The 22,218-nt window shown below is 44.7% G+C and overlaps 9 protein-coding genes across 9 annotated transcripts; 4 read left to right on the forward strand and 5 right to left on the reverse strand.

The window, feature by feature from the left end:
- Window positions 1-64: 64 nt before the first annotated feature.
- BGW36DRAFT_383429 (uncharacterized protein) lies at window positions 65-723 on the reverse strand (the record flags this gene model as incomplete). Its single annotated transcript, XM_046216660.1, has 3 exons — window positions 619-723; window positions 498-565; window positions 65-430 (listed from the first exon to the last, which is right to left on the reverse strand). Coding segments are annotated over exons 2-3 (238 nt in total), but the record flags the coding sequence as incomplete, so codon positions are not given.
- A 2,047-nt stretch (window positions 724-2,770) lies between these two features.
- Window positions 2,771-3,506, forward strand: BGW36DRAFT_398953 (uncharacterized protein; the record flags this gene model as incomplete). The annotated part of the gene is made up of 4 exons (XM_046218472.1): window positions 2,771-2,932; window positions 2,984-3,087; window positions 3,143-3,265; window positions 3,332-3,506. The coding sequence occupies 4 exons, from the start codon at window positions 2,771-2,773 to the stop codon at window positions 3,504-3,506; spliced, it is 564 nt and encodes a 187-aa protein (XP_046069313.1).
- A 1,347-nt stretch (window positions 3,507-4,853) lies between these two features.
- On the reverse strand, window positions 4,854-6,361 carry BGW36DRAFT_301521 (uncharacterized protein; the record flags this gene model as incomplete). Its single annotated transcript, XM_046211693.1, has 3 exons — window positions 4,854-5,023; window positions 5,101-5,988; window positions 6,049-6,361. 3 exons carry the CDS (start codon window positions 6,359-6,361, stop codon window positions 4,854-4,856), a joined length of 1,371 nt encoding a protein of 456 aa, XP_046069314.1.
- Window positions 6,362-7,252: 891 nt separating this feature from the next.
- BGW36DRAFT_463315 (major facilitator superfamily domain-containing protein) lies at window positions 7,253-8,890 on the forward strand (the record flags this gene model as incomplete). The annotated part of the gene is made up of 9 exons (XM_046222204.1): window positions 7,253-7,346; window positions 7,409-7,515; window positions 7,564-7,609; window positions 7,668-7,923; window positions 7,989-8,022; window positions 8,090-8,340; window positions 8,412-8,536; window positions 8,595-8,648; window positions 8,721-8,890. The coding sequence occupies 9 exons, from the start codon at window positions 7,253-7,255 to the stop codon at window positions 8,888-8,890; spliced, it is 1,137 nt and encodes a 378-aa protein (XP_046069315.1).
- BGW36DRAFT_208713 (uncharacterized protein) lies at window positions 8,763-10,920 on the reverse strand. The gene is made up of 3 exons (XM_046209908.1): window positions 10,822-10,920; window positions 9,350-10,767; window positions 8,763-9,276 (listed from the first exon to the last, which is right to left on the reverse strand). Exons 1-3 carry the CDS (start codon window positions 10,853-10,855, stop codon window positions 8,962-8,964), a joined length of 1,767 nt encoding a protein of 588 aa, XP_046069316.1. The 5' UTR covers window positions 10,856-10,920; the 3' UTR covers window positions 8,763-8,961.
- Window positions 10,921-11,038: 118 nt separating this feature from the next.
- Window positions 11,039-12,299, forward strand: BGW36DRAFT_383451 (uncharacterized protein). Its single transcript, XM_046216661.1, has 3 exons — window positions 11,039-11,199; window positions 11,254-11,595; window positions 11,682-12,299. The coding sequence occupies exons 1-3, from the start codon at window positions 11,173-11,175 to the stop codon at window positions 12,108-12,110; spliced, it is 798 nt and encodes a 265-aa protein (XP_046069317.1). The 5' UTR covers window positions 11,039-11,172; the 3' UTR covers window positions 12,111-12,299.
- A 28-nt stretch (window positions 12,300-12,327) lies between these two features.
- Window positions 12,328-13,785, forward strand: BGW36DRAFT_345360 (putative arsenic methyltransferase Cyt19). Its single transcript, XM_046213196.1, has 5 exons — window positions 12,328-12,778; window positions 12,843-12,947; window positions 13,003-13,345; window positions 13,392-13,535; window positions 13,591-13,785. Exons 1-5 carry the CDS (start codon window positions 12,575-12,577, stop codon window positions 13,632-13,634), a joined length of 840 nt encoding a protein of 279 aa, XP_046069318.1. The 5' UTR covers window positions 12,328-12,574; the 3' UTR covers window positions 13,635-13,785.
- Window positions 13,786-13,890: 105 nt separating this feature from the next.
- BGW36DRAFT_300326 (putative arsenite efflux transporter) lies at window positions 13,891-15,224 on the reverse strand (the record flags this gene model as incomplete). The annotated part of the gene is made up of 4 exons (XM_046211613.1): window positions 13,891-14,538; window positions 14,612-14,698; window positions 14,759-14,901; window positions 14,957-15,224. 4 exons carry the CDS (start codon window positions 15,222-15,224, stop codon window positions 13,891-13,893), a joined length of 1,146 nt encoding a protein of 381 aa, XP_046069319.1.
- A 1,505-nt stretch (window positions 15,225-16,729) lies between these two features.
- On the reverse strand, window positions 16,730-19,799 carry BGW36DRAFT_383455 (uncharacterized protein). Its single transcript, XM_046216662.1, has 6 exons — window positions 19,110-19,799; window positions 18,536-19,046; window positions 18,052-18,453; window positions 17,895-17,986; window positions 17,670-17,831; window positions 16,730-17,612 (listed from the first exon to the last, which is right to left on the reverse strand). The coding sequence occupies exons 1-6, from the start codon at window positions 19,608-19,610 to the stop codon at window positions 16,839-16,841; spliced, it is 2,442 nt and encodes an 813-aa protein (XP_046069320.1). The 5' UTR covers window positions 19,611-19,799; the 3' UTR covers window positions 16,730-16,838.
- Window positions 19,800-22,218: the final 2,419 nt, after the last annotated feature.

Genomic DNA, 22,218 nt, shown 5'->3' on the forward strand with positions numbered 1-22,218 from the left:
AGCCACATGGGGATCACTCGGAGCCGATCCGAAGCTACATTAGCCAATCGGCAGGAACCATAAGCAATAATCTGAATCAATTTAATTATCCTATATAGCTATAGTGTGATATCGAATAACCCTTGGGCTTGGCAAATCTTTGCACCGGTCGAACCCTCGGATAATGTAGATGCTGGCCCAGGTATAGAATCGTAACCTCACATCAAACCCCCGTATGTCTTCCCCTCTTCTTCAAGCTGCTCATCCTTTTGCATATAGTTTTTGAACTTCGCTTCCTCTTTCTTCAAATCACCTTCGAGCTTGTGGATTTCACTTTCTTTCTTTGGTGCCTTCGTGTCCGAGGCTCCTTCGGCAACCCCGGGCTTTCCGCCCTGCTCATCACGATGTTCGTGGTGGAAGAGCTTGCCGAAAGTGCGGTTATGGTGCGGCTCTAAGAGGATTTAGAGGTGTCCAGAATTTAGACGTGCGACTGAAAGTGCATGGGATTGCATTCTTACCTGTAGACATGACGATGGGTAATTTAGTGTTCAAATGTGTAATATCAGATATGAAATTTCTATTAAATCTTTGCAACAGTTTCAGCTGATACTTTATCTTGGCTGACCAGTTTGATACTACCTTTGACATTATATAGAAAATGTATTTTCACATGATATCCCCGCCAACGACGAATGCAGAGCAATGACGATTAGAATATTTCGAAATGATTTGATAGGTGCGTTTGTTTTGCGAGGCACATAGCTCTAGACCCTAAAAGTCAATCAACTTATCGGAAATATTAAAATTGTGGCGAACCGACAGCGACCCCGTCATTGATCAGCCTACGTCGATCTATGGCGTAAATGGAAAGCCGGCTAACTGAGAGCGGCAACGAGCCTAATTTGGTGGTAGCAGCCGACCAATCAGATCGCAGTTTTACTATTACCACATGGGGAAGTGACCTACAGTGGGGAGCTGCCCTAACCAGTCTCAATGTGATGAAATCATTTGCCCTAAGTGGTGAAACGCCGCCCACGGACTTGCATTTCCATCCAAATATTTTATGTCCTAACTACAAGATGGATGTTGGTATATAAAACTAGATTGGCCAATGGGATCAACTCTTAAGTGAGATATTGACTATGCTGAAAAATTACATAGGTACGTTGACAGTAATTTCGCTATTTTGCTTACACCTGCGATAACTGGTAAAATGTCGCTCCGCGCCAAAGAAGATCTTGTCTCTATATCTAGTTCATAAGCCATATTTATTCAGCAAGTTACTTGCATGGGAGACATAACATTGTAAAGATTTCTTAACATCCAAAGTGTACATTATATAATTAGCAATATATTATATACTCATAGATTATAAGTATGACAAACTTGAATATAGCTTCAATAATCATAAGAACCATGTTCTCTTTTAGAAATTCTCTCACCAGAAGCATGGGCCAATGATTCAACCAGCTGGGTGTCCCGTAGTAAAACCAAACTATCGCCTAAACCATTTGGAACCTGGACACTCGTATCACGTTTGCGGTAGGGGCAACCTGAACTCTTCTTTCAGTAGAGACTATAGGATGCATACTCCAGGATAAATTACCCTCGGCAGGAGTGCGTAGGACATGATTTTGCTGGCGTTTACTTTATATTGGAAAAAGTAGCGCTCAAATCGATGGGGGTTTCAAGGGGGGGTATATGGGACTAGCGGTTCTCCTACAGGTTTTCTGGGTATCTAACATATTTCGTTAATAGCGAATCGGGTCATTATTACCCGAAGGGCCAAGCTACGAAGCATAGATAACGGAAACATCCATCTATAAAGTTACCGAGGTTCCATAACCCTACGACTGCGGGCCTATAACTAGGGGATCTGGATATAATACTCTAAATGCTTGGTTGGCTAACTCCTATTCCCCAAAGCAGCTTATATGTCTGATATGATTGGTGCTTATCCAGCTTGTTTGGTCCATTTTAAGGTGACAAGGATTAGGTTATTAACACATCATTATTTCTTGATTCTGGAACTTAGGCCGGATCTCTTCTCTGATGATATGGTTATTTCTAGTATTACTTTAATAAGAGGTCGTGGAGTACGTTAATGTTGGTAGCCTGATCTAGATCCGCCCCATTCAACGCTTTCATCTTGGCCAGAAACAACACGCGGTAGACATAAAAGTAAGACCGGTTAAAGTTTATAGAAGAACGATCATTACCTGTTCTTAGTGGTTACTTAGCTGAGCATTACACCATCAAGAGCCTACGAAAAGCTCGCAAGCTTGCATGACGTGTTAGTAAAGAAATTTGTAAAGCTGGAAATACTTTATCAGGGTTATCTGATATTTAAAAACTTGCAAGGTCCGTTTTGGGTAACACTACGGCCGGCTCCTAAGCTTTCTTCGGAAGTCGGGCGAAATCAAACTACCCTTGATCGTCGCTGGTCTGATAATTGGATTATGCACTCTTTATCACAACTGGAGCTGCACTGAGGGCCTCATATCTACCAAGGTGAGATTTAGCTGAAAGCGTCCATATTTTCAGCCTGACGATCTCTTTGTCCGCTGTATACACCGCTCACCGACATCTTCAAGGTGTCTAGGCGTCATAGATGCTCGAATTTTGTGTCATTGTCGCGAATTAGTAACCCTATCATAAATTGGGAAGGTCGTGCTCCATAGTATATAAAGCACTTCCTGCTTTCTCTCCAGCCGAGTAAGATGACCAGATTCAAAAAAGGCTTCATAATATAAAGGACTTCCGCCACTTCCTGATCCGCTAGATAAACAAAATGACTTCCACCGTTCCATTTCACACGGCGAGCCTCCTGAAGTTTTTCCTCATTTCTAACCGAGTCATTCAATGGACGAGTTCGGCCGTGGTTCTTGGAATCACCTCATACTTCATCAACAAAGGCCCCCGCGGACTTACTATAACATATGTTGAGGTCGTTGTAAGTGACTTCTAGTCTTATCCAGTAACTCATCTCTTACATATCGAATAGGCGGCAACCTCTGTCGCAGCTTTTCTTCCCGCTTTTGTTTCACCATTTCTGCACACCCCGGCAAAAGACATTGTACTTTTTATTGATGTGATATTTTCTTATCTGTATGGTCCCATTGCCAAATTATAATTCCTCATAATGAGGAGCTAATAATGCTAGATGGCTTGCGGCATTCATCTTCTCTGCTGTTGATTACAATCGGAACGACTGCCACGCCAATGCCCCCCCAGGCTTTGCATGCTCGAAGAAATGGGCCAACGAAGCCTTCATTTTTCTCACCTTGTAGGTTGTTCAGATCATTTTGACACTTCAATATCCCCCTCTTTGCTGACTTCTTCTTTCTTACAGCATTTTCACCTTTTTTGCTTTGTTTATTGAGACATGGTCACTCTGGCTGTCGGATCGGAATAAGCCTTCCTCGTTCCCATCGCATGAGAAGAATGGTCAGCCTGATATAGAGCATAACTCAGCTGTGCCGACAACACAAAGCAATGCAGAAGAGCCTACGGCCGCTGTTGCATAGATAATGGGAGCCTTAGAGCCATGGTGAACAATACTATTCGGTATCAAGAAGGCAGATGACAATATGAGTGGGTAGAAGAGATCTATCTAAACAGTTTCATTTTTAATAGATGAATAGGCTTCGGGGTACTCTATGTTGGAGGAAAGTCATATTATTTCGTTCATTATTATTGTTTTGATCGCAGATCAGTACTAATGATTAATTTTCCATTTAATTTGATGTCATTTTTATTAAAGACAGAGTACACTGTAATGAATATCGGTTTTCACACGGCTTGCTCATGAAAGTATTATTGAGATATAGGAGTAAACGAGGGTTACCCTTAACTTAATTGTAGTTTGAATCACGGCGAACTTAATGAGATCTAGAGATAGATGATTACCAATATAAACAACAGGACCTATGCCTAAGTTAGAATCTATGTCTTCTCCACATCAGCTAGAGTCATCTAAGAGACAAAGTAATGTTGACCATGTCGTCTTCGCAAGAAGAAGTGCAATAAGAATCTTTCAGTGTGCAAAACTTGTACGACCCTTGAAAGCACCTGTCTTACAGGGGAACCCGACCAGAGTGGATCTATAACAGCAGGAGGCGAGCTGACATGCTGCAGCAAATCAAGGCACAGATAAGGCAAGCTGTGGAACCTTGCCGAGATAATCCGTATATCCAGGTTATTGCTCCCTGCATAAAACCCGAATCTGCCTCAGCTAAGCATTTACTCGAACCGACAAGACAGTGATAGTCTTAACGCAGTTGCTACTTACTCTCTTCTAAAGTCATCTAACACGTCATGCACAAGTTAGACCTCTGATAGGGTGTCCATTTTAACTCTACACTAGATACCCTAACATTCAAAGCATTGAAATCGACTTTTCCACCATATACTTAGACTATGTCTCCCCATATCTCTTTCGGTATTATCGTTCTTCCACCTTTGAAAGGGGCAAAAGACTTTCGATATGGAGTATATAAAAATGAGATAAGTTTATGTATCCATCCTACGATACACGACCTTCAATAGCAGGGAATAACGGCCAAATTCGTCCTATTCGGGCTGTTATGCGCCGTCCTACCTCGCCAGCCAGTGACCAATTTCTACCATAATCCTTGGTGTTGTATCCATATTCTATCACTGGGGATACATTCTGCATTCGGCCAAATATAATTATGGCATGCAGCCTTGTCTATGAAATGCTTTGAACAACCTGGGCTTCATAAGCGCTCTTATATAAACAATACACAAACAATACAAAATATCGTGAGCCAAGTATTGTAGTAGGTGATCATGAATGATTCTCCTCGCATTCTAGCATCCCAGCCTTGCCGAGGACTTCCTTGGCCCTGCTTTCAAAATACAACACTCTCCACTGTCTCTCGGCGCAATACTTCGGCGTCTGCTGCGAGCAAAAACCCAGCTTGCATCTGCTTCCTCAACGCTTGCCCTGCTTCTTTCCGATAGTTAAATACCGTGCCATACATAGCTTTTAATTTGTGCTCATGAAACGGCATCTCTGATCCTATTGGACAAGATCAGCTGCTTGTGTTCCGTTGAACGGTAGTTTGAGACAGGACAGGATGTTTCGAATTAACATACCCCGGTACCAGTTTGGCCTTCCCTTGGGCGTTGCAGCCACGAATCTTGCCAGAGGTACATCTGTGTGTACCGTCCTAACGCCGCCTTTCGCGTTGCCATACTCATCTCTCACAATGTCGTCACTGTCTCCTACAGTGTGTATGACGCAGCTCTTTGGAGGTGGGATGGCCTCCTCAGAGGTCCATTTCTCAACAGCTTCAAAGACAGCATGATAAATGAAGGAGTTGGCAAAGGTGCTCCATTTAGCTCTACGCAAGGTGACGCCGGAATAGTGCTCGAGATCCCTTTCAGAGGGATACCGCGACTCTCGATGAGCCATACCAGCAATCTCATACAGACGAAACGAGTCACTTTGGGGCCGCCGATGCGAAATGCCCTTGAGCTGGCCGCCAACTCCGCATGGTAAGCGGACACCCTGGAACTCTGATTCTCCGACAAGTTCCACAATCTTGACATGAGCAATGTCAGGCAAAGCCTCGCCGCCAGATTGACAAGGGATATATGCCTCAAATGGGAGGCTTCCGTCACGCAGTCGTAGATGCGATGAGTGCGTTATAAATCGCCTCGTCAACCCGCCTGTCTGCGAAAGGCCACTCAGGACGACGCGAGTAGCTATAATACCCAGACAGCCGCTTCGAAGGGTCCATGAGGCAGCGGCGATAATTTCAGGTGACTGAGTCGTTGCAGGCCACCACTTGGCCTTGAACTCATCGTACGCATCGGACAGTGTTTCCTTTGTGACCTCTGTCACGAAAGGAATGCTTTCTTTGAATTCGTGTGACAATGGGCCCGGGACAAAATGCATCTCACCATACCTTTCTGGATCCACGGTCTTGATGTTTCCAAGTGCTGATGGCGCTTGTGAGTCCACCTCGAGCCAAGCATGGCCTAGTTAAGTGCGCAAATGTGAATTAGTATCGCGTCTTTTCTTGATGCACTACAACTCACCATTGCGCATGAGCCAGCGGTTTGTCGCACGCCAAATGCTTGTTCCACCCCATAGGTGTGCTGGTTCCTCGACGACAAAGCCTGTGAAGAGAGCAGGGTCCTTAGGGCAACGCAGGAGAAGGCGTGTGCAATAGGACTCTCCAGCAGCAATACCGCTCATCAGATACTCGCGGCTCACATACTCATACTCCGGGAGCAAATCCACGTGGTATGGTTCGAGGATAATAGCCCGGGAGGTGTCTGTCTCTGGTAGTGGCTTAACCTTTGGAATTGCTACTCTTACCGTTTGCTGCTGACTATCCTTGACAGCCATGGTAAATTATAAGTCTTTCAAATACCCTAAAAACTTCAGTTTCTCTAGTTACACGGGAAGAGAAGACCGGTCGGCCATGAAAATCAGAGACTATTCTCTCCATTCTTGGGTTTGTTTGCGGGCGACCCTCATTTATCTACCTGTGTCCCCCACAGCGGTACATGATGTTCACCGAAACTCAAGCTTAGCCGATAGTGTCGGATTGTATTACAATAAGAAAACAATTGGGAATTGCTCGTATGCAACTAGCGGTGCCTCATGTTAGTTTCGATGGTGTGAATTAGCCGATAATGTCGCACCGACATTGTCGGCTAAATTGTCGAGACTTTAGAACTTTGAATCATGACGACCACCAAATGCTGTCTGTCTGTATTTTCCATTTGTTTACGTGTCGCTTTTATTCAGCTCTGCATGACAAGACGAACATGCCTAGTTGTTTTCTCCGAGGCCGACAAAGCAAGTCATATGGCAGCGACTTATGACATGGAAGCCGATATCACGATCGGTAAGATCGTCGATTTTCACGAGCAAGGTATGAATGTATAAGGATAGGTCGAACACGCGGTGTCCTCCCAACAAGAATAGAATCAAGCCAGGAGGAACGTAGATTTAATTCTCTTGCTCCTGCTGTGTGGATGCTACATCTTCTCGGTGAGTCAAGATATGATCACATTGTTTCGTTCGTTTCCACTAACACAGTTTTGCGATTCCTCGACAAGCCGCTTCTCAACTATAGTTCAATCTTGAAGACGCAATTCATCTCAAGGGCTCCGACTACAGCTGGGTAGGCAGGTAAGAGGACTCTAAATAACTCAGCATAAAGAAACATAGAGGCTCACAGGGTCACGGTACGATAGCATATTTTACTTTGGATGTATGTTCGGCCCGATTATGTGGTCGCAGCTGGCCTGGCATCCTCCCCAGTACCTCGGCAAGATGATTTCTGGTTGTATGCTCTTCTGGTCTAGCCTGACACTGCTATTCCGTGAGTCGAGAAATGATATGACAAATATTTGTGAAGTTACTGGTTAACGAGAATCTATTCAGCCGTGGCTGCAAACTTCGCTGGTGCTTTCTTCGTCATCATCACGAGTAATTGGTGGACACGACAAGAGCAGGCCTTCAGGGCCGCTTTCTGGCTCGCAGGTACTCCAGTGAGCCTTGAGCATTCACCTTAACACAAGTCTGAACTGACAATAAAGATTGGGAATCTCATGGGCTGCCTCAGTTCGTTCGCAGTAGGGGAGAGTATGTTTCATTCCTCAATCATCCGTGCAGGCCTGTGGATAGGATGACAAGAAAATAGTCCATAACGCTATCGCCACGTGGAAGTTATTCTTCTTGCTTTTCAGTTCATTAAGTTTCGGCTTCTCTATCCCACTCGCCTCTCTGCTACTAGATAACCAGCTAAATTCACGCTGGTTGAATGATCTCGAAAAGCAGACAGCCGTTGCCACGGTTAGACAAAACCAAATTGTTACGGCTGCTGACCATTGGAAATGGCCACAATTCTGGGAAGCGTTGAGAGACCCACAGACATGGTTCTTCTTCGCTACTGCTGTGTAAGATCTATTGCAGAATTTTTGCCCTTCTTGAGGTGAGTATCAGTCATGCTGATGACACGCAGCGGCAACACGATGCCTTCGACATTCGCAAGTATGGTAAGCTCGATCACTACAAACTCGATTACTAAAATTTCAATCAGACCATCTCTGATTCTCTTCCCAGTTTTCGAGCCAAACCGTCGAACGCTTCGGCTTCATGACACTTCAGGCTACGGTAATCTCCACATGTCCCGCCGCTGTAATTCAGCTGGAGACGTTCCTCATTTTCTCCTGCATTGCATCGCATTACCGCAATCTTCGGCTATTCCTGTCTGTCATCAATTCAATCCCGCCTTTGATTGGAGCCTCACTTCTCTACGCACTGCCCGAGGATAACGCTGCTGGCCGGCTCGCAGGGTACTATCTTACTTATACGTACGTCAATCCACAAATTCCCTTTAGGAGGTAGATATGTACTGACTGACGGACCATTGACCCTTCTCCAGACATGCCATGTCTTTTACACTCACTACAGGACTCATGTCTGCCAACTACGCCGGCAATACAAAGAAGAGAACAGCTTCCGGACTCATCTTTGTTGGATGGGCGGCTGGTATTATTGCAGGGCCACGTGCGACAACCCTGTGGTTGATAAATGAATTGGTCAAGAAATCACTAACGTAACTCAGAATTCTTTCTTGCCGACCAAGCCCCCGCATATGAGCTGGCCTTTGGAATGCTGAGTACGTCTTGGAAATCTCCGCAGATGGATTCGCTTCTTTGAAGGAAGGCGCTGACTTCATCTCTCAAATCAGTGGGCTGCTATGCGCTGATGATCCTTGTCCCAATTTGCCAGTTTGTATGGTATCGTTATGAGAATGGTCGGCGTGATCGAATCGAAGCGTATGTTGGTCGTTCTGTTGGCCTCGACTTCACAGACGAGACCGATTTTGAACAAGAAGAGACGTTTAGATATGTCATGTAGTCTCCATGATCTGCAGATTGGAAAGCCATTAGGACATAATTTGTTTTTTCATAGAATGCGTAATGCTCAGGTCAGATCACAAATGTGCCAGTAGCCCTTTCCATCGCGTTGCGTATGTCTACGGGCAACCCTTGAAGGCGGGTTTGAACAATATCTCCGAGTAAATCCCCGACCTTGCGAATGTAGATGCCCCATCGCTCCCCTTGCTTTAAGATTCTCAGAACCCAGTCACGATAAAGGATATTGCTTGTGCAAAGTCCCGCCAAAAATAGTGAGGATGGCAGAAGCGAGGCAGGCGAGTTTGCCCGAGAAGGGTCTTTCTGTATCATTAGTTCGCAATGCAACACAGTTGAGACGGAATGATGCACCGGACAGATTGGCAAGGGCTGATTATGAATTGCACATGGATTAGGTCTTCATGGCTCGGTTTGAGTGGACAGAGATCTTGTATATACTCACATAAATAAAGTAGAGATAGAGTCTCGTGGAATGAAGAGCGGACAAGACGGTGTAGTCCCTGTAACCCACCGCATCGAGAGTTCCCTCTGGTGGTAAGGCTGACTCGTTCTCAAAATCGACACTGACCTTCATAGACACTTCCCATGCGCGAATATGGGCTTGCAATGAGGCGTAGAGGGATGTGACCTCCTCCGTGCGAACAGGTGGCGTTGAGATGATTTCAGATTGCATTTGCTGATGGATACGAAGGTCCAGGTCGGCTACCCGCATTCGGAGTAAGGAAACTTGTAGCAGACACATGATACCATCAGTAGCAGGGTCAATTCGGACTGTGTTTGGAAACATGTCCGATAAAGCCGATATGGCGCGGGCGCAATGTATGAATTGACCACCTCCCAGTCGATACGAGGCCGCACGGGCGTCTAGGACTATGAGACGAGTGATGATTCGTCTGCCCAGTGTCGGCGAGCCACGAAGATACTGGCGCCCCTGGTCACTGCTCAGGATATCTGCAGCCATTTGCATCAAATTTAGAAAAGGCTCGATGCTGCCGCCTGTAATATGTATCTTTTTGACTTTGACAAAAATTGCAGAGAGTAGGCCCTCTATGGAAATATTTTGCTGAAGTCGAAATATCTCCAAGTACTCCGAAGACATTCGATCATACATTTGGGCTTGATCGGTGAAGGATGGGTCGTTCATGGCGAGGTGTGCCGAGGAAAACGCCAGTACGGCATAGAAGAGAGGTGGGAAAGAAAGGGAGGCAGAAAAGGCAGAAAGAAATAGATTTGAGTCTCTTGGGTGGTCTGCGAGTTTAGAGTAGCCCTGCAGAGCTTGAAGATAATGCTCGATCAAGCGCCTGTTCTCGTCTGTGATAGAAGAAGACAGACCACGGAAATCCCCTGTCAAGCTTTGGAGATTCCACGAGATTTCCAGAGGTGGGCGACTGTCTCCCGAAGGTGGGTTCACTTGTGTCGGATGCGATGCTAGCGGAGAGGATGGCACCGATATCATAAAGTCGAGACTGTCAAAAGGGAGGTCCATTTCCCAGTGATCCAAGTCTACCCCAAACAGAGGATCTGAGAAGTCAAGTTGTGGCAACGATTGATCAGCTTCAGTCAGCGTCGGCTGCTGCGCTTCGATGCAACTTAAGCTTGATGAAGCGGCTGCAAGACTGGCATCAGGGTCTACAGCATTGGTGGCTGCAGTCGGAGGGAGATTTTTCCGTACACTCTGTCTCCTGCGCTTCGGTGGTGGAGTGTACTCTTCGCCAGCTTCAGGCGCACTCCATCGGCATTCTAAGCCCAGTCTTTCGCAGTTAGAGCAGAACCTGTCTGCTCCTCTGCCAGACGTGGACGGAATAGACCGTTGATCTGCATTGATACAACGTACTTTCCGTGTTCTACAGGTGAAGCATCCTGCAACTCAAAGTCAGATACTGGTCAGGATCACCAGAGGTTGGCAGTACTCACCATTGCGAGATCTTCCTTTCTTTGACTCGGACATGTCGATGGTTAGACCATCATAATATCATGTCTGGAGAAGTAGCTCGACAATAGGCTTCGTTGGTGATAACATCCGGGGATGATATCGGAGCACTTTACTTCGTCGTTGTACACGAAAAGAGTGGGGCTGCGGAGGGGTAGCTAATAATCCATGTCAAGTCACCTCTCGACTTCTACTCGATGCGCCTCTTCGACAGCCACTTTCAGGAGCCGTAGGAGATTCCGTGATTAGAATGGGGATGACCTATTTACTAAGCGAAACAAGTCTACGATCCTTGTGACGATCTCAATATATAATCATACCCCATATACTCTAACATGCCACGCGTAAAACTAAAGACGAAGGTAAGCCCGCTAAATGTCCGCTTCGTCAATTATCACATCTGACATGTATACTAGGCTGAAAACCTTGAACGAGTCCGTAATAACCAACGCAAATGTCGACAACGCAGGCGTGATTATGTGGCCGAGCTTGAAGGCAGGATTGCCTCCTATCAGGAAGCCGCCATCCAAGCGAACCTGAGTTTTCAGGCTGAGGGAGAACAACTCCGCATGGAAAACCAGGCGCTACGAACCTTATTAGATTCCAGTGGTGCGGATCCCGTCGCTGTGGAGCAGTTTCTTGCAAAGAAGTGTCAAGAAGGGACGTCGAAAGAGAGACAATTAGACCTTGTTGCGACAAATCCAGGGTCGTTTTCTGTTGGGTTGGACACTGATCCAACAACCTTACAGTTGTCAAATGTAAGCCTACCTGTGTTCGTTTACTCTACGAACGAAAGGTACTTAATACCGTTCCCAGCTGTCGTGGCTAACTCACCATACATAAGACGATTTCTGAATTTGTTGGGTCTTCTACGACGGTTACGGAATTTGCAGATCCTGGACCGCTGGGTGTGCAGCTTCCACCTTCGCCATTTACAGCATTTGGTGACTCTTTTGGGCTCGCAATGTCTAATATTTACATGCCGAATTTACATGAAGGAGCGCCAGAACGTCATCTGACCGACTTTCTATCTGTGACTACCCAGAATATATCTGGCTATATCCCGACAGGATTAATCGACGACGTTCTTCAAGATACAACTCTTTGCACTGTTGCTATCCAGATTGTCAGTCTCTGTAACAAAAAGAATTTAAACTTATTGGAGCTGGATAGTAAGCTTCGCCACGGGTATAGAAACGCCAGGGCTCCGCTGGAAGGTTGTAGAGTTGATAATTGGGTTCTGCTGTCCGTGCTTGCCGAAATCATCCATTAACTAGTTCCAGTGTTCGTTTACTAATAGCACAATATTTGATGTAAGAAGAACTACTCTCATTAGGTCCCTGCTTTTGGTATAGTCGTGTATATCTTTTTTACAAGAGAACTAGATGACCATAAAGTTATATTAGGCTATGAGAATATACCTTAATCATTTAGAAATACATTCAAAAGCGATGACACATCACTTTCGTCTCTTGCTTGGGGGCGACTTTGAAAGTGTAAGTGGTGACATACCATCATAGAGCTGACCAATCAGAGGGTAGCTGCCACCACAACTTGGAGCATGCTTCTCAGCTACGAGCTCTGTTATTCAGGACATAAATACCTGGCTTTGCCCCATTTACCGTTTCGCTTTGCAGCCGCAAGCAATTAGTACCCTGTACCCGAGTGGTCTACCTCCTAAGGTTTCCGGCTCTCTTACTCCAATCTATCTATTCTCATCAAGCAACGCTTTCCAAAATGAACAAAAATATGTATCAAGAGGTGCAGCTACGCTATGGTGATATCGCCAAATGCTCCGGTGCTACAGAATCCCAACACGACAGCGAAGAACAAATCGCCAAAGCCTTCGGCTACAGCACTGAAGAACTTTGTTCTCTTCCGGACAAAGCTAATCTAGGCTTAAGCTGCGGCAACCCAGTTGCATATGCTAATATAAAGGAGGTAATCAAAGACCAATATATGTCAATGCATTGAGACATCTCTGAATTTATGATTGCTCATCTAGGGTGAGACAGTTGTCGACCTCGGCAGCGGGGGTGGTATCGATGTTTTTCTGGCAGCACGTAAGGTAGGACCACAGGGGAAGGCCATTGGAATCGACATGACAAAGGTGAGAGATGCGGCCTGCCTCATTTCATGTGGTTAGGGACTAATAAGTCGGTCAGGATATGATTGAACTGGCAAATAACAACGCCAACTCCGCTCGCCTGTCTAATGCCTTGTTTATTGAAGCTTTGATCACCTCTATTCCGCTTCCAGATTCCAGTGTCGACTGCATTATCAGCAACTGCGTCATCAATCTTGTCCCAAGAAATGACAAAGCCTCCGTATTCGAGGAGATTGCTCGTTTGTTGAAACCTGGCGGAAGAGTTGCTATCAGTGATATCCTGGCAAGAAAGGAACTCCCGCAGAAGATAGTTGACGACTTGGCACTTTATGTAGGATGTATTGCAGGTGCCAGTCAGGTTGCAGAGTATGAGGAATACCTCAAGCGTGCTGGATTCAAAGGTACTTATTCCTGCGAAGAGATAGTCTCGTATTGACTCGACTTTAGACATTTTGATTGTCGATGCAAAATCGGATCTCAACCTGTATAAACAGTCCTCCTATCTAACCCAGGGTAGTTGCTGTGGCCCTTCAGATTCTTCTAAGGAGTCGACAGTTAATTTTGCTGAAATCGACTTTAATGAGTGTGCTGGTAAGTTTTTTCTTAATCGACACTGTCTTGAAGAGGATATTCATCATCTATACAGGCTCTTTTCAAATTTATGCCCTCAAGACTGGCGGCAACGTGTAGCTGTGTCACGAGAGTTTATATGCTTTTATCAAGGAGTTGCCTTTCTTTTCTCGCTCCACGTTGCTTCTCCTTTCACCAAGTTGTGAAGCGACTGGATAACCAAATAAGAATAATATAAATTATTCAAATGTTGACGGGACTGATGCCAATGAAATTAATTCTAAAAACTCTAATATATTTATTTACATCTTTCCGGTTCCAATTTTTTGACTGTCATTATTATCTTTATTATTAGGAGTATATGTGTTCATCTTCCCTAATCCTTCCAGCCCGATTTCTTCGCCACAAATTTCACAGCGTAGACGAGCCCCAGCAGCACCGGCACCTCAATCAGAGGCCCTACCGTAGATGCAAGGGCCTGATTACTATTTGCCCCAAACGTTGCAACAGCCACAGCGATAGCCAGCTCAAAGTTATTACTAGCTGCGGTGAAGCTCTGTGTTGCGGCTAACTTGTAGCCAAATCCCACTTTATATGCGATGAAAAGAGTAGTAAAAAAGATGATGGCAAAGTAAACAATGAGAGGCGCTGCAACGCGAATAACTGAAACAATTTGATGCACCACTTGGTGGCCTTGAGAGGCAAATAACACCAGGATTGTGAATAAAAGACCGATTAAAGACCACGGACTGGCCCATTTCAGAAAAACTTCATCATACCATCGCGCACTTAACCATCGAAGGATGAAACGCGTCAACACTGCAGCGCCTAGGGGGATTCCAAGGAATACGGCGACGCTCTTGGCGGCAGTCGAATATTCAAATGCGACAGTATCACCGCTGATCACTTCGATAAAGAAGACGGCCATTGGCGCGAATAGCACCATTTGAAGGAGAGAGTTGATGGCAACTAGAATGGCACAGTAATCGCCATCACCCCCCGCTAGCCCATTCCAGATCAAAACCTAGTAGAGAAACGTGAGTATGAAATACCCAATGATAGGATGTATGAGTTAAGGATCGTGCGAACCGACTCACCATAGCAATACACCGTGCCAGTCCCACAAGGATCAAGCCTTGCCGCAGCTCTGGTTGATCAGGCAAGAAAGCCCAAGCTAACGCTAACTAAATGATTCCGCATGAGCAAAAAGATTGTCTGGGCTACACGGGCAAGGACCAACTTACCATGAAGAAAGGAGCAATTATCCAATTGAAAAATACGCTGAAGGCGATATGGATCCAGACCTGACGTGTCTGAAATACGCGATGCAACGTTTCATATCGCACTTTGCAGAGAATCGGGTACATCATGACAAGAAGACCGATAGCTGAAGAGCGCAGGATTAGTATACAGGAGCAAGTAACATCGCTACCAATGCTCACCAATTGGGACAGAGACCCCAACGAATGTTCCCTTCTGCAGCGCAGGTCCAGCATTGGGAACGAAGTTGCCTAGGATAATCCCGATCGTCATGGCAAGGAAAATCCATACTACGAGGAACCGGTCAAGTATCCCGAGATTCTTGAAAGCGGATTGCTTTTCTTGGGACACGCCTGACAGTTTTAGAGCCCCCTCTTTTTCCACATCACAAGCTGCTGTAGAGCTCTGATTATCAGTAGGCGAGTGGGACTCAGAATAGGCTTGGGCCATTGTTAAAGGTGCCTTTGTAAAACCCTAATTCGAATCAAAACGTGACGAAGTCAGATGTAGCCTGACGATAAGGAGACAGAACATGATGTTCAAGGGCCCATACAGGTTTATAGGTATGTCGCAAAAGAATTTGCTGAAACCCTCAACCAGAAGATGCCCAATGATGTGGTTGTCAAAAGTGGCGGATTTGATATACTTCACCCTGCGAAATGTCACTTGTGGATGTTGATTGGACAAGAATTTCGATGTGGCATATCTCCCCGGTTTTTCTTTGCCTTAAGGTTAGGGTTAGGGTTACTGGATCTTACAGTGGCCAATCAGAGAATCGGAGTGACTCACGGAACTTAATCGAGTCTAGAGCGGGATTTGAAGTTCTGCCTCTCACCTTAGCACACTGCTCTCAGTTATTGCAGCAGTAGGTGAACGGATAATGTTATTAGTAATAGCGGTGAACAACAGGAATGGAATGGCCTGGAAAGGCGAATGATTGCATCAGCGTCAATCGTGGTTTATTGAACACAGAGAAGGTTCCTGTATTTTCTTATTATATTCTACATCAGAAGAGAGGTCATTACGAGGATCTTATTCGTTGCTAGAAAGACCTTTCAGGCGTTTGATATATATAGATATTTTCTGATAGGACGTGCAAGCACCTCTAACACATCCCTTAGCAGAATACACCTGTCTCGCTAATACTGCCAAATGAATTTTTTCGTATATAATCATCTGTTTAGTGTTCAGGCAAATACTAGTAAAATTGAGTATACGTTGGGCAGCAAATTCAAAGAAATTAGCTGGTTTAATTCCAATGGGGGCTAGTTGGCTCTGGGTCTTTCAAGAAGCTACAATCTCATATAGATCTCTAGGTCCGAATAATTTCGGGACTAGATGATATATAGGATAAAAGGGACGATGTTATCCCGACGAATTCACTTATTATGGATACGAAACAAGGACTAATAACAGAAACAGTAAGTCTGATTGGTGAGTCTTCATTGCGGTCGCCAGCCATTAGACTCTCACCTCTGAGATCATACCTCGCAGAGGAACCCTGCAGAAGCACTGCAAAAAACGAAGCTGGTTACTACCCTAAAGAAAGAAGATCTAATTTTGGTCATATTCCTGGTATGGAAGAGAGAACCCGTCCCTTAATGCTCAATTTCTGTTTATATTGACGACCATTATGTACATACCACCTTTACTTCATCTAAATTCGCTTTTCGTTCATGGTTGAAAGGATAGCTATTGCGACGTGATCAAATCATTATGAGGAATTATCATCAATGTCACCTGCGAAAGTCAAGTGTATTATAGGAATAAGTCACATAGGTAGGGATGATCAGCCCCAAATATCGGCTGCCTATCCCTGAATATTAATACTCTGACATTAATACCAGCACCCCATCGCAAAATATAGACACATCTGAGCAAGGGACTGGGTACATCTACTATAGGACAAACAACAATAATGTCGAATATCAAGCAATTCATTGAGATCAGAACAACTTCCATGGTTCAAGCTAACTAATTATTCTCATGTTGAGTTTTCTATAATTCCTGAGGGTCATGTTTCTTCCTCAAAGAGCCTTGATAGAGTACTCTAAGCGCAGGGTCTCAATATACACGACGGCTTCGTACGCCTTTGCTGTTGCTCTGCCAGCGAGCAGTGTTTAATGAACCTCGGCTCCTCTCAGATAGTGGTATCTCGTTCAGCTGCTCCATAGCTGCCATTTCAGCAAGCCGTGTTTCCTCTTTCTCCCTTTCTTCTTTTGCTGCCTTCTCCGCAGCAGTTCTCTTCTTCTCTTCTTCCTGTCGCAATTTCTCATCGGGGCTCAACTCTTGTTCCAGCAATTGGGACGTGTCAACTTGTGCAGGCCCCTTTGCCGGCTGGCCTTCGTCGGCCGGTTTGACGAAGTCGAACCGCTTTTGTTTCTGTTTAACTTTTTCTGCTGCTCGCTTCACCGCGGCCTCCTCCTCACTGACAGCCACCATATACGAGGGCTTTCCTTCATCTCCGGTTTTGGCGCCTGAACCACCAGGTTTGTTGATAGGAATTCTTCGCACAGTCTGGAGCAGCTCACACATAAATTTGGACGAGCGTGCGGACCGGAGCTCCTCGTTCGCCCAGTTTGACTTGTGCCAAAAACTTACTTGGAGCTGAATCTTTTGAAGATCAGGTATCGCTTTGAGGCGGACATCCACGTTCGGACGATAGTCTCGTCGATTGTCTTCACGACCCAGAAAGGTTGTCAGCTCGTTGCGAAGATATTGAATATCTCTGAAAGTTGTCTCGTAGTCAACACTAAGATCAATCTGTTCTCGGTTTTTTCCAGATCTAGTAATGTTTTCGATACGTTTCGTGTTCAGTTTGTCGTTTGGCATTTGCATCTACCCGATAGGATGAGATATGTTAGCCTCAATGTGAAAAATATTTATCATACTTACCTCAAGATTGTTATCTACTCTCTCAAAAACAACATAAAGCAAAGATAGTCGTTTAACCACACATGCAACGTAAGTCGTCTCTGGCGTGTTGTAGAGCCAGACGACATCGCCAACATCAAATGCGTGCTTGAAAAATAAGAAAATAGCCCCTAGGAAGAATTCCTGTATGGGTGTCAGCGTATCTAACATTCTAGCATGTCTCATAGGACCAAAAAAATAACTTACATGTCCAATACGTCCGACGATGAATGCTCCACCAACAACGACAAGTGCTATATTGTCGCGCAGCGCTTTGATTTGAGGCACCCACGATACCACTGTTGAAACGTCAGCGTACAGAACTACCATCCAAGCACCGTTGAACAAGGCTAGGCTGTCCTACAGATGAAGAAGACCATGGAAAGAGCAAGGATTATGCACAAAACCCAATCGAAAGTGTTCAAAGCGTGGCTAACGTCTGCAATTGCTTCGTATGTATTCCGGCGCATTTTTCCAATTCCAACAACAGTACTGACGAATTCGTCCTGTCTGATATTCCCATTTTCGCTCTCATCGACCAGCCGAAAAAGATATTCAGGATCATCGTAACCGAATTGCTGAGGAGCCAAGGCTTTCTTTATGTCTTCCAATGTCAGAACATCTCTTTCCTCGGATGCCAATGCCATCCAGATGCGATTTGCTAATGCTCTAGCGGTGGTAGGGTTATCTATTGCTCGCAATACGAAGGCATAGGAAGAGCGAGGAACAAGCCAATGAGATTCTTCGCTGCTGTTCACCACATAGCCTGTGGACACAGTCATTTGTTAGCAGACCGCAGTTAAATCAATCGCGATAGACTGAATTAAAGGGAAAAAAAGGACACGTACCAAGTGCCGACGTAAAATGCTGTGTTCCAATGTCCAGCATATTGGAGATATCTCTCACACGGCCACCCGAACGGCCTTCACGCCGAGCTGGCTGGCTGTAGATGATAGCCGCATCATCTGTGTCGAATGCATAATGATTGACAGGATGTAAACGGATCGATGCATCGTAAAGAGTCACTAGTGCCTGAACGACTTCCTTACAATATTCGAGCTGACCAAAGTTTGATCGACTGTTGTAGTGAATTGAAATATATAAGATCACACATTTTTCGATGAACCAGAGAGCAGCCCACAGGATAATGTTGAAAAGAACATTCTCAATAATATCTTGGGCCAAAAATAGTGTTTGCTTGGAGTTGTGATCATCGTAAGTAAAACCATCGATAGTGACGATTTGATAGGTAACGTTGTTACTATCGGTTTGAGTTGTTATAGTAGCATTGCCAAACACGTCCCAAGGAAGCTCAGAAAAATCAATATTGGCTGTAAGGTTGTCATTGGCGTATATTATCTTTGACAGGTTAGCTCAACAAACGAATAGGAAAGACTAAAACTTCAAATTGTTTATACTTACTAGAGCGTAGCTGATGTACGAGCATATAGTGCAGCCCAAAATCGTGACTGGCCATTTCATAAAGTAAAATACTTTCCAATAACGGGCATGAGCAGGGTTGATGTATTTAGCCACATTTCTGAAAATATGAGGAAAGAATATGATCAAGGCATGAAAAACACATGCGGAAAACCACGAGACCAGAATCCAGCACGAAATCCAAAAACCTAAATTTTTCCACTGGCTTTGGTATACTTGTTTAAGTTGATCTAGGTTCTGAATGTCGGATGAGACCAATGTAGTCCGAAGCACGATCACGGGGATGGATATTATGACCGACACCACAATTGTCACTGTCAGCCATTTCGCTGAGCGTACCATCCCACTGGAATATCGTGCATTGTAGGACTTCGGATTCGCTTCACCATTCGCTTCACCACTTAGTAACTTGGAGCGATCGTAGTCATGGTGATATATCGGTGCCTGGCTTTGCGTCACACTGGATGACTTTGATTCCATCATCGGATGTACAGCCCTCAGTAAAGTTTCAAAGGTTTCAAAAGAGGGGAAGAGGAATTATGTTGCCAATACGGCTATGAAAATGTTGTAATGGTCGCTGAAATGCGGACGAAGATGCAAAGAAAGGAGAAAGCTTTCACTCTATCACAGGAAAACAGAAGATTATTCTGTCTATCAACATAAGGCGTTGAGGGCTCAGGATATTTGGGGGTCAAATTGCAAATCTCTGAGCCTAATACTTGTGTGCTCCTAATCCTTGTGTTGCTATTCCCAAAAGGCAAAGAAAGATCCCTATATCGGCCTAGCTCCTGCTTTTGTATTGTACGTAAATAGTAACTAAAATGCAACTAACATTAGTGTTGGCTACAATATACATTCAGCCGCAGAAGGCTTTATCCCCTGCAATCCTTCGGGTTTGGCTGTCAAGTTGCCATCTATAGTTTGTCAATGCCAAGCGCTGGCTTACTGAACACTTGAACAGATGTGACAGGTTTTGCTCACCTATCCATATCCACAGGTGGTTGTGGTTGATTATGTATTTCCAAATATATCAAGTAACCCTTCTCCTCTCTTTCCGTCCCAGGAGATTCAGTGGGCGAAGTGGCTTGTGTGTGAGAAGTGAAAAGGCAGACCTATCATTTTTGAGTTTCGGTATGGGGCCGACAGTAATATTACCGTCCCCGAGACTACCTTTCATTTCTCAACATGATAGGCTCCTCGGCGATCCACTTTCACGAGGACTCAGCCCAAAGGGGTTATCCATGCGCTGATGGCATGAAACCTAAAATAGTTCACAATAAACTTTATTTCTGGTGCAATGCTATCCCCCTTCTAGATACTCATACTTTCCCTTTCTGGATACTCGTTGTTCCCCTTCTAGATACTCGTTGCTGCCTTGTAAATATATGGTCTCTTGGGTATGAAATGGGATGGAAAATGGAAAATGGATTTCACTCAATTCATGCCTGGACGCAACATTAAGGGGATCAAGCCTATATCGCACTAATTATTCGTATTGTACACGTGTACAGGCGCGACCCTGAAGACAAAAGTAGCCGCTGAATAGATTTTTTGACAAGTGACGTGGTCCCTAACGGCCTTAGCATTTGAGTCGGCTTCTATTGGAATTATCTTAAGTCATAAAGTTCAATTCAGCTAGCCCTATCATTGGATAGTTGTGTATCAGGTTATTTTATAGTTTTATTGTTTCTGTATGATAGGGATTCCACTGTGGCAATAGTATAGTGATCGGTTGCTGGGATTTTTCTAATTGACGTCAAACTTTTCCTCTCATTCTTCTATATACAGATAACAGTATATATTGTCCTTAAAGATCATGTCTCACAGAAGTATATTGAGATTTCCATTAACATTCTACCACAATGGAGCCAAAACACAACCACCCAGCTCAAGCCAACTCCCATACGGATGATTGGTCACACTCTTTCTGGGACTGCTGCTCGCCATGCAGCACCTGTATGCATTTTATTCCCAAGTAGGATAAGACATCTCCGTCGTGGCTAATTCATATCCTTGCAGGTTTCGGTGCTTGTTTCTGTTCCTGCTTTCTCTTTGGCAGAACACAAGCCCGTCTCATTGACCCTACGCTATCGGATTTCAGCTACTGCAACGGTAATGTATGATTCGAATCCTCCATATAATCGGGGGAAATACATGCTAACAGATATCCTGGAAGTGATAGTGTATCGGCTGGTTTCTTCTCGCCAACTGTGGTCTGCAGTGGGTCCTGCAAACAATCAAACGGAGTGAGATGCGTGATCAGTTAGGGATCAAAGGATCAGGTTGTGGCGACTGCTGCAGTACATACTGGTGTCCTTGCTGTGGACTTCTGCAAGAGGAGAAGGAGATGGTACGTCGGACTGATCCGGCTCATAATCAGCAATACCAGCCGCCCCAAGGAATGGTGTACCCTTAACAATACTTTGTTGAAAGGATGTGTCCCTTTAAACTCGTTCCCTCTCTTGGTTTTTATTTTCTTTCTTCTGTTTTTTTATTATATATTATTAGAAACAGTTTCAAAAGGTGGAAAGATAATAAAATTCAAAAAACCCCTACATATTTGTAATAAATTCCTAGTGTTACTGCTTCAGAAATGACTATACATTTCCGTGGCATATGTATAACCGGATGGCCTGGGGAATAGTCCCCGTCATCTTTAAATCTGAGGTCGGCAGAGGTTGTTTGTATAGGTTACCATTTCTGATACTTACTCTAAGCCTTCCTCTCTAACTTTCATTTCTCTGCATGGAAGCAGGCTCACTCCTCCACTAATATTTTAGGATCGGCCAGAGATTCCACAACTTCTTGGTAGGTATCATTAGTCTATTTGAGCTGGTACTGCGCGTCAGGGTTATAAGATATAGACAAGTTATAAGACTTGGTTAACTAAGTTTGGGATCTTATCTTTATCTAGCAGGCTCTGCAGGTCTGTTGTTAGATTGGACTTATAGTATTTATTGTGGACTTGAGGATTTATTTGTCCGGTGAGGGTGTAGAAACACAGCATGCTTCTTTGGATAATACTGATGGTTGTTAACAATTTTAGTCTTTAGATTCGCTAATCGCTATCTATAAAGAGAGGTAGATTTTG

Source organism: Talaromyces proteolyticus (genome assembly GCF_021365285.1).
Source record: "Talaromyces proteolyticus strain PMI_201 chromosome Unknown BGW36scaffold_9, whole genome shotgun sequence".
In the NCBI taxonomy this organism is placed as follows: Eukaryota; Fungi; Ascomycota; class Eurotiomycetes; order Eurotiales; family Trichocomaceae; genus Talaromyces; species Talaromyces proteolyticus.

What these genes read in the sequence shown, in the direction of transcription:
- BGW36DRAFT_208713 (XM_046209908.1), bottom strand. Translation starts at nt 10,855, where the DNA reads ATGTCCGAGTCAAAGAAAGGAAGATCTCGCAATG. An exon ending in GAAAGGAAGATCTCGCAATG is followed by an intron (nt 10,768 to 10,821) that starts GTGAGTACTGCC and finishes TTTGAGTTGCAG; the next exon opens with GATGCTTCACCTGTAGAACA. An exon ending in TCTATCTCTACTTTATTTAT is followed by an intron (nt 9,277 to 9,349) that starts GTGAGTATATAC and finishes ATTCATAATCAG; the next exon opens with CCCTTGCCAATCTGTCCGGT.
- BGW36DRAFT_383451 (XM_046216661.1), top strand. Translation starts at nt 11,173, where the DNA reads ATGCCACGCGTAAAACTAAAGACGAAG. An exon ending in GCGTAAAACTAAAGACGAAG is followed by an intron (nt 11,200 to 11,253) that starts GTAAGCCCGCTA and finishes CATGTATACTAG; the next exon opens with GCTGAAAACCTTGAACGAGT. An exon ending in CAACCTTACAGTTGTCAAAT is followed by an intron (nt 11,596 to 11,681) that starts GTAAGCCTACCT and finishes ACCATACATAAG; the next exon opens with ACGATTTCTGAATTTGTTGG.
- BGW36DRAFT_345360 (XM_046213196.1), top strand. Translation starts at nt 12,575, where the DNA reads ATGAACAAAAATATGTATCAAGAGGTGCAGCTACGCTATGGTGATATC. An exon ending in TTGGAATCGACATGACAAAG is followed by an intron (nt 12,948 to 13,002) that starts GTGAGAGATGCG and finishes TAAGTCGGTCAG; the next exon opens with GATATGATTGAACTGGCAAA. An exon ending in CGACTTTAATGAGTGTGCTG is followed by an intron (nt 13,536 to 13,590) that starts GTAAGTTTTTTC and finishes TCATCTATACAG; the next exon opens with GCTCTTTTCAAATTTATGCC.
- BGW36DRAFT_383455 (XM_046216662.1), bottom strand. Translation starts at nt 19,610, where the DNA reads ATGATGGAATCAAAGTCATCCAGTGTGACGCAAAGCCAGGCACCGATA. An exon ending in GCATTTTACGTCGGCACTTG is followed by an intron (nt 18,454 to 18,535) that starts GTACGTGTCCTT and finishes CTGTGTCCACAG; the next exon opens with GCTATGTGGTGAACAGCAGC. An exon ending in TTCCATGGTCTTCTTCATCT is followed by an intron (nt 17,987 to 18,051) that starts GTAGGACAGCCT and finishes ACGTTTCAACAG; the next exon opens with TGGTATCGTGGGTGCCTCAA.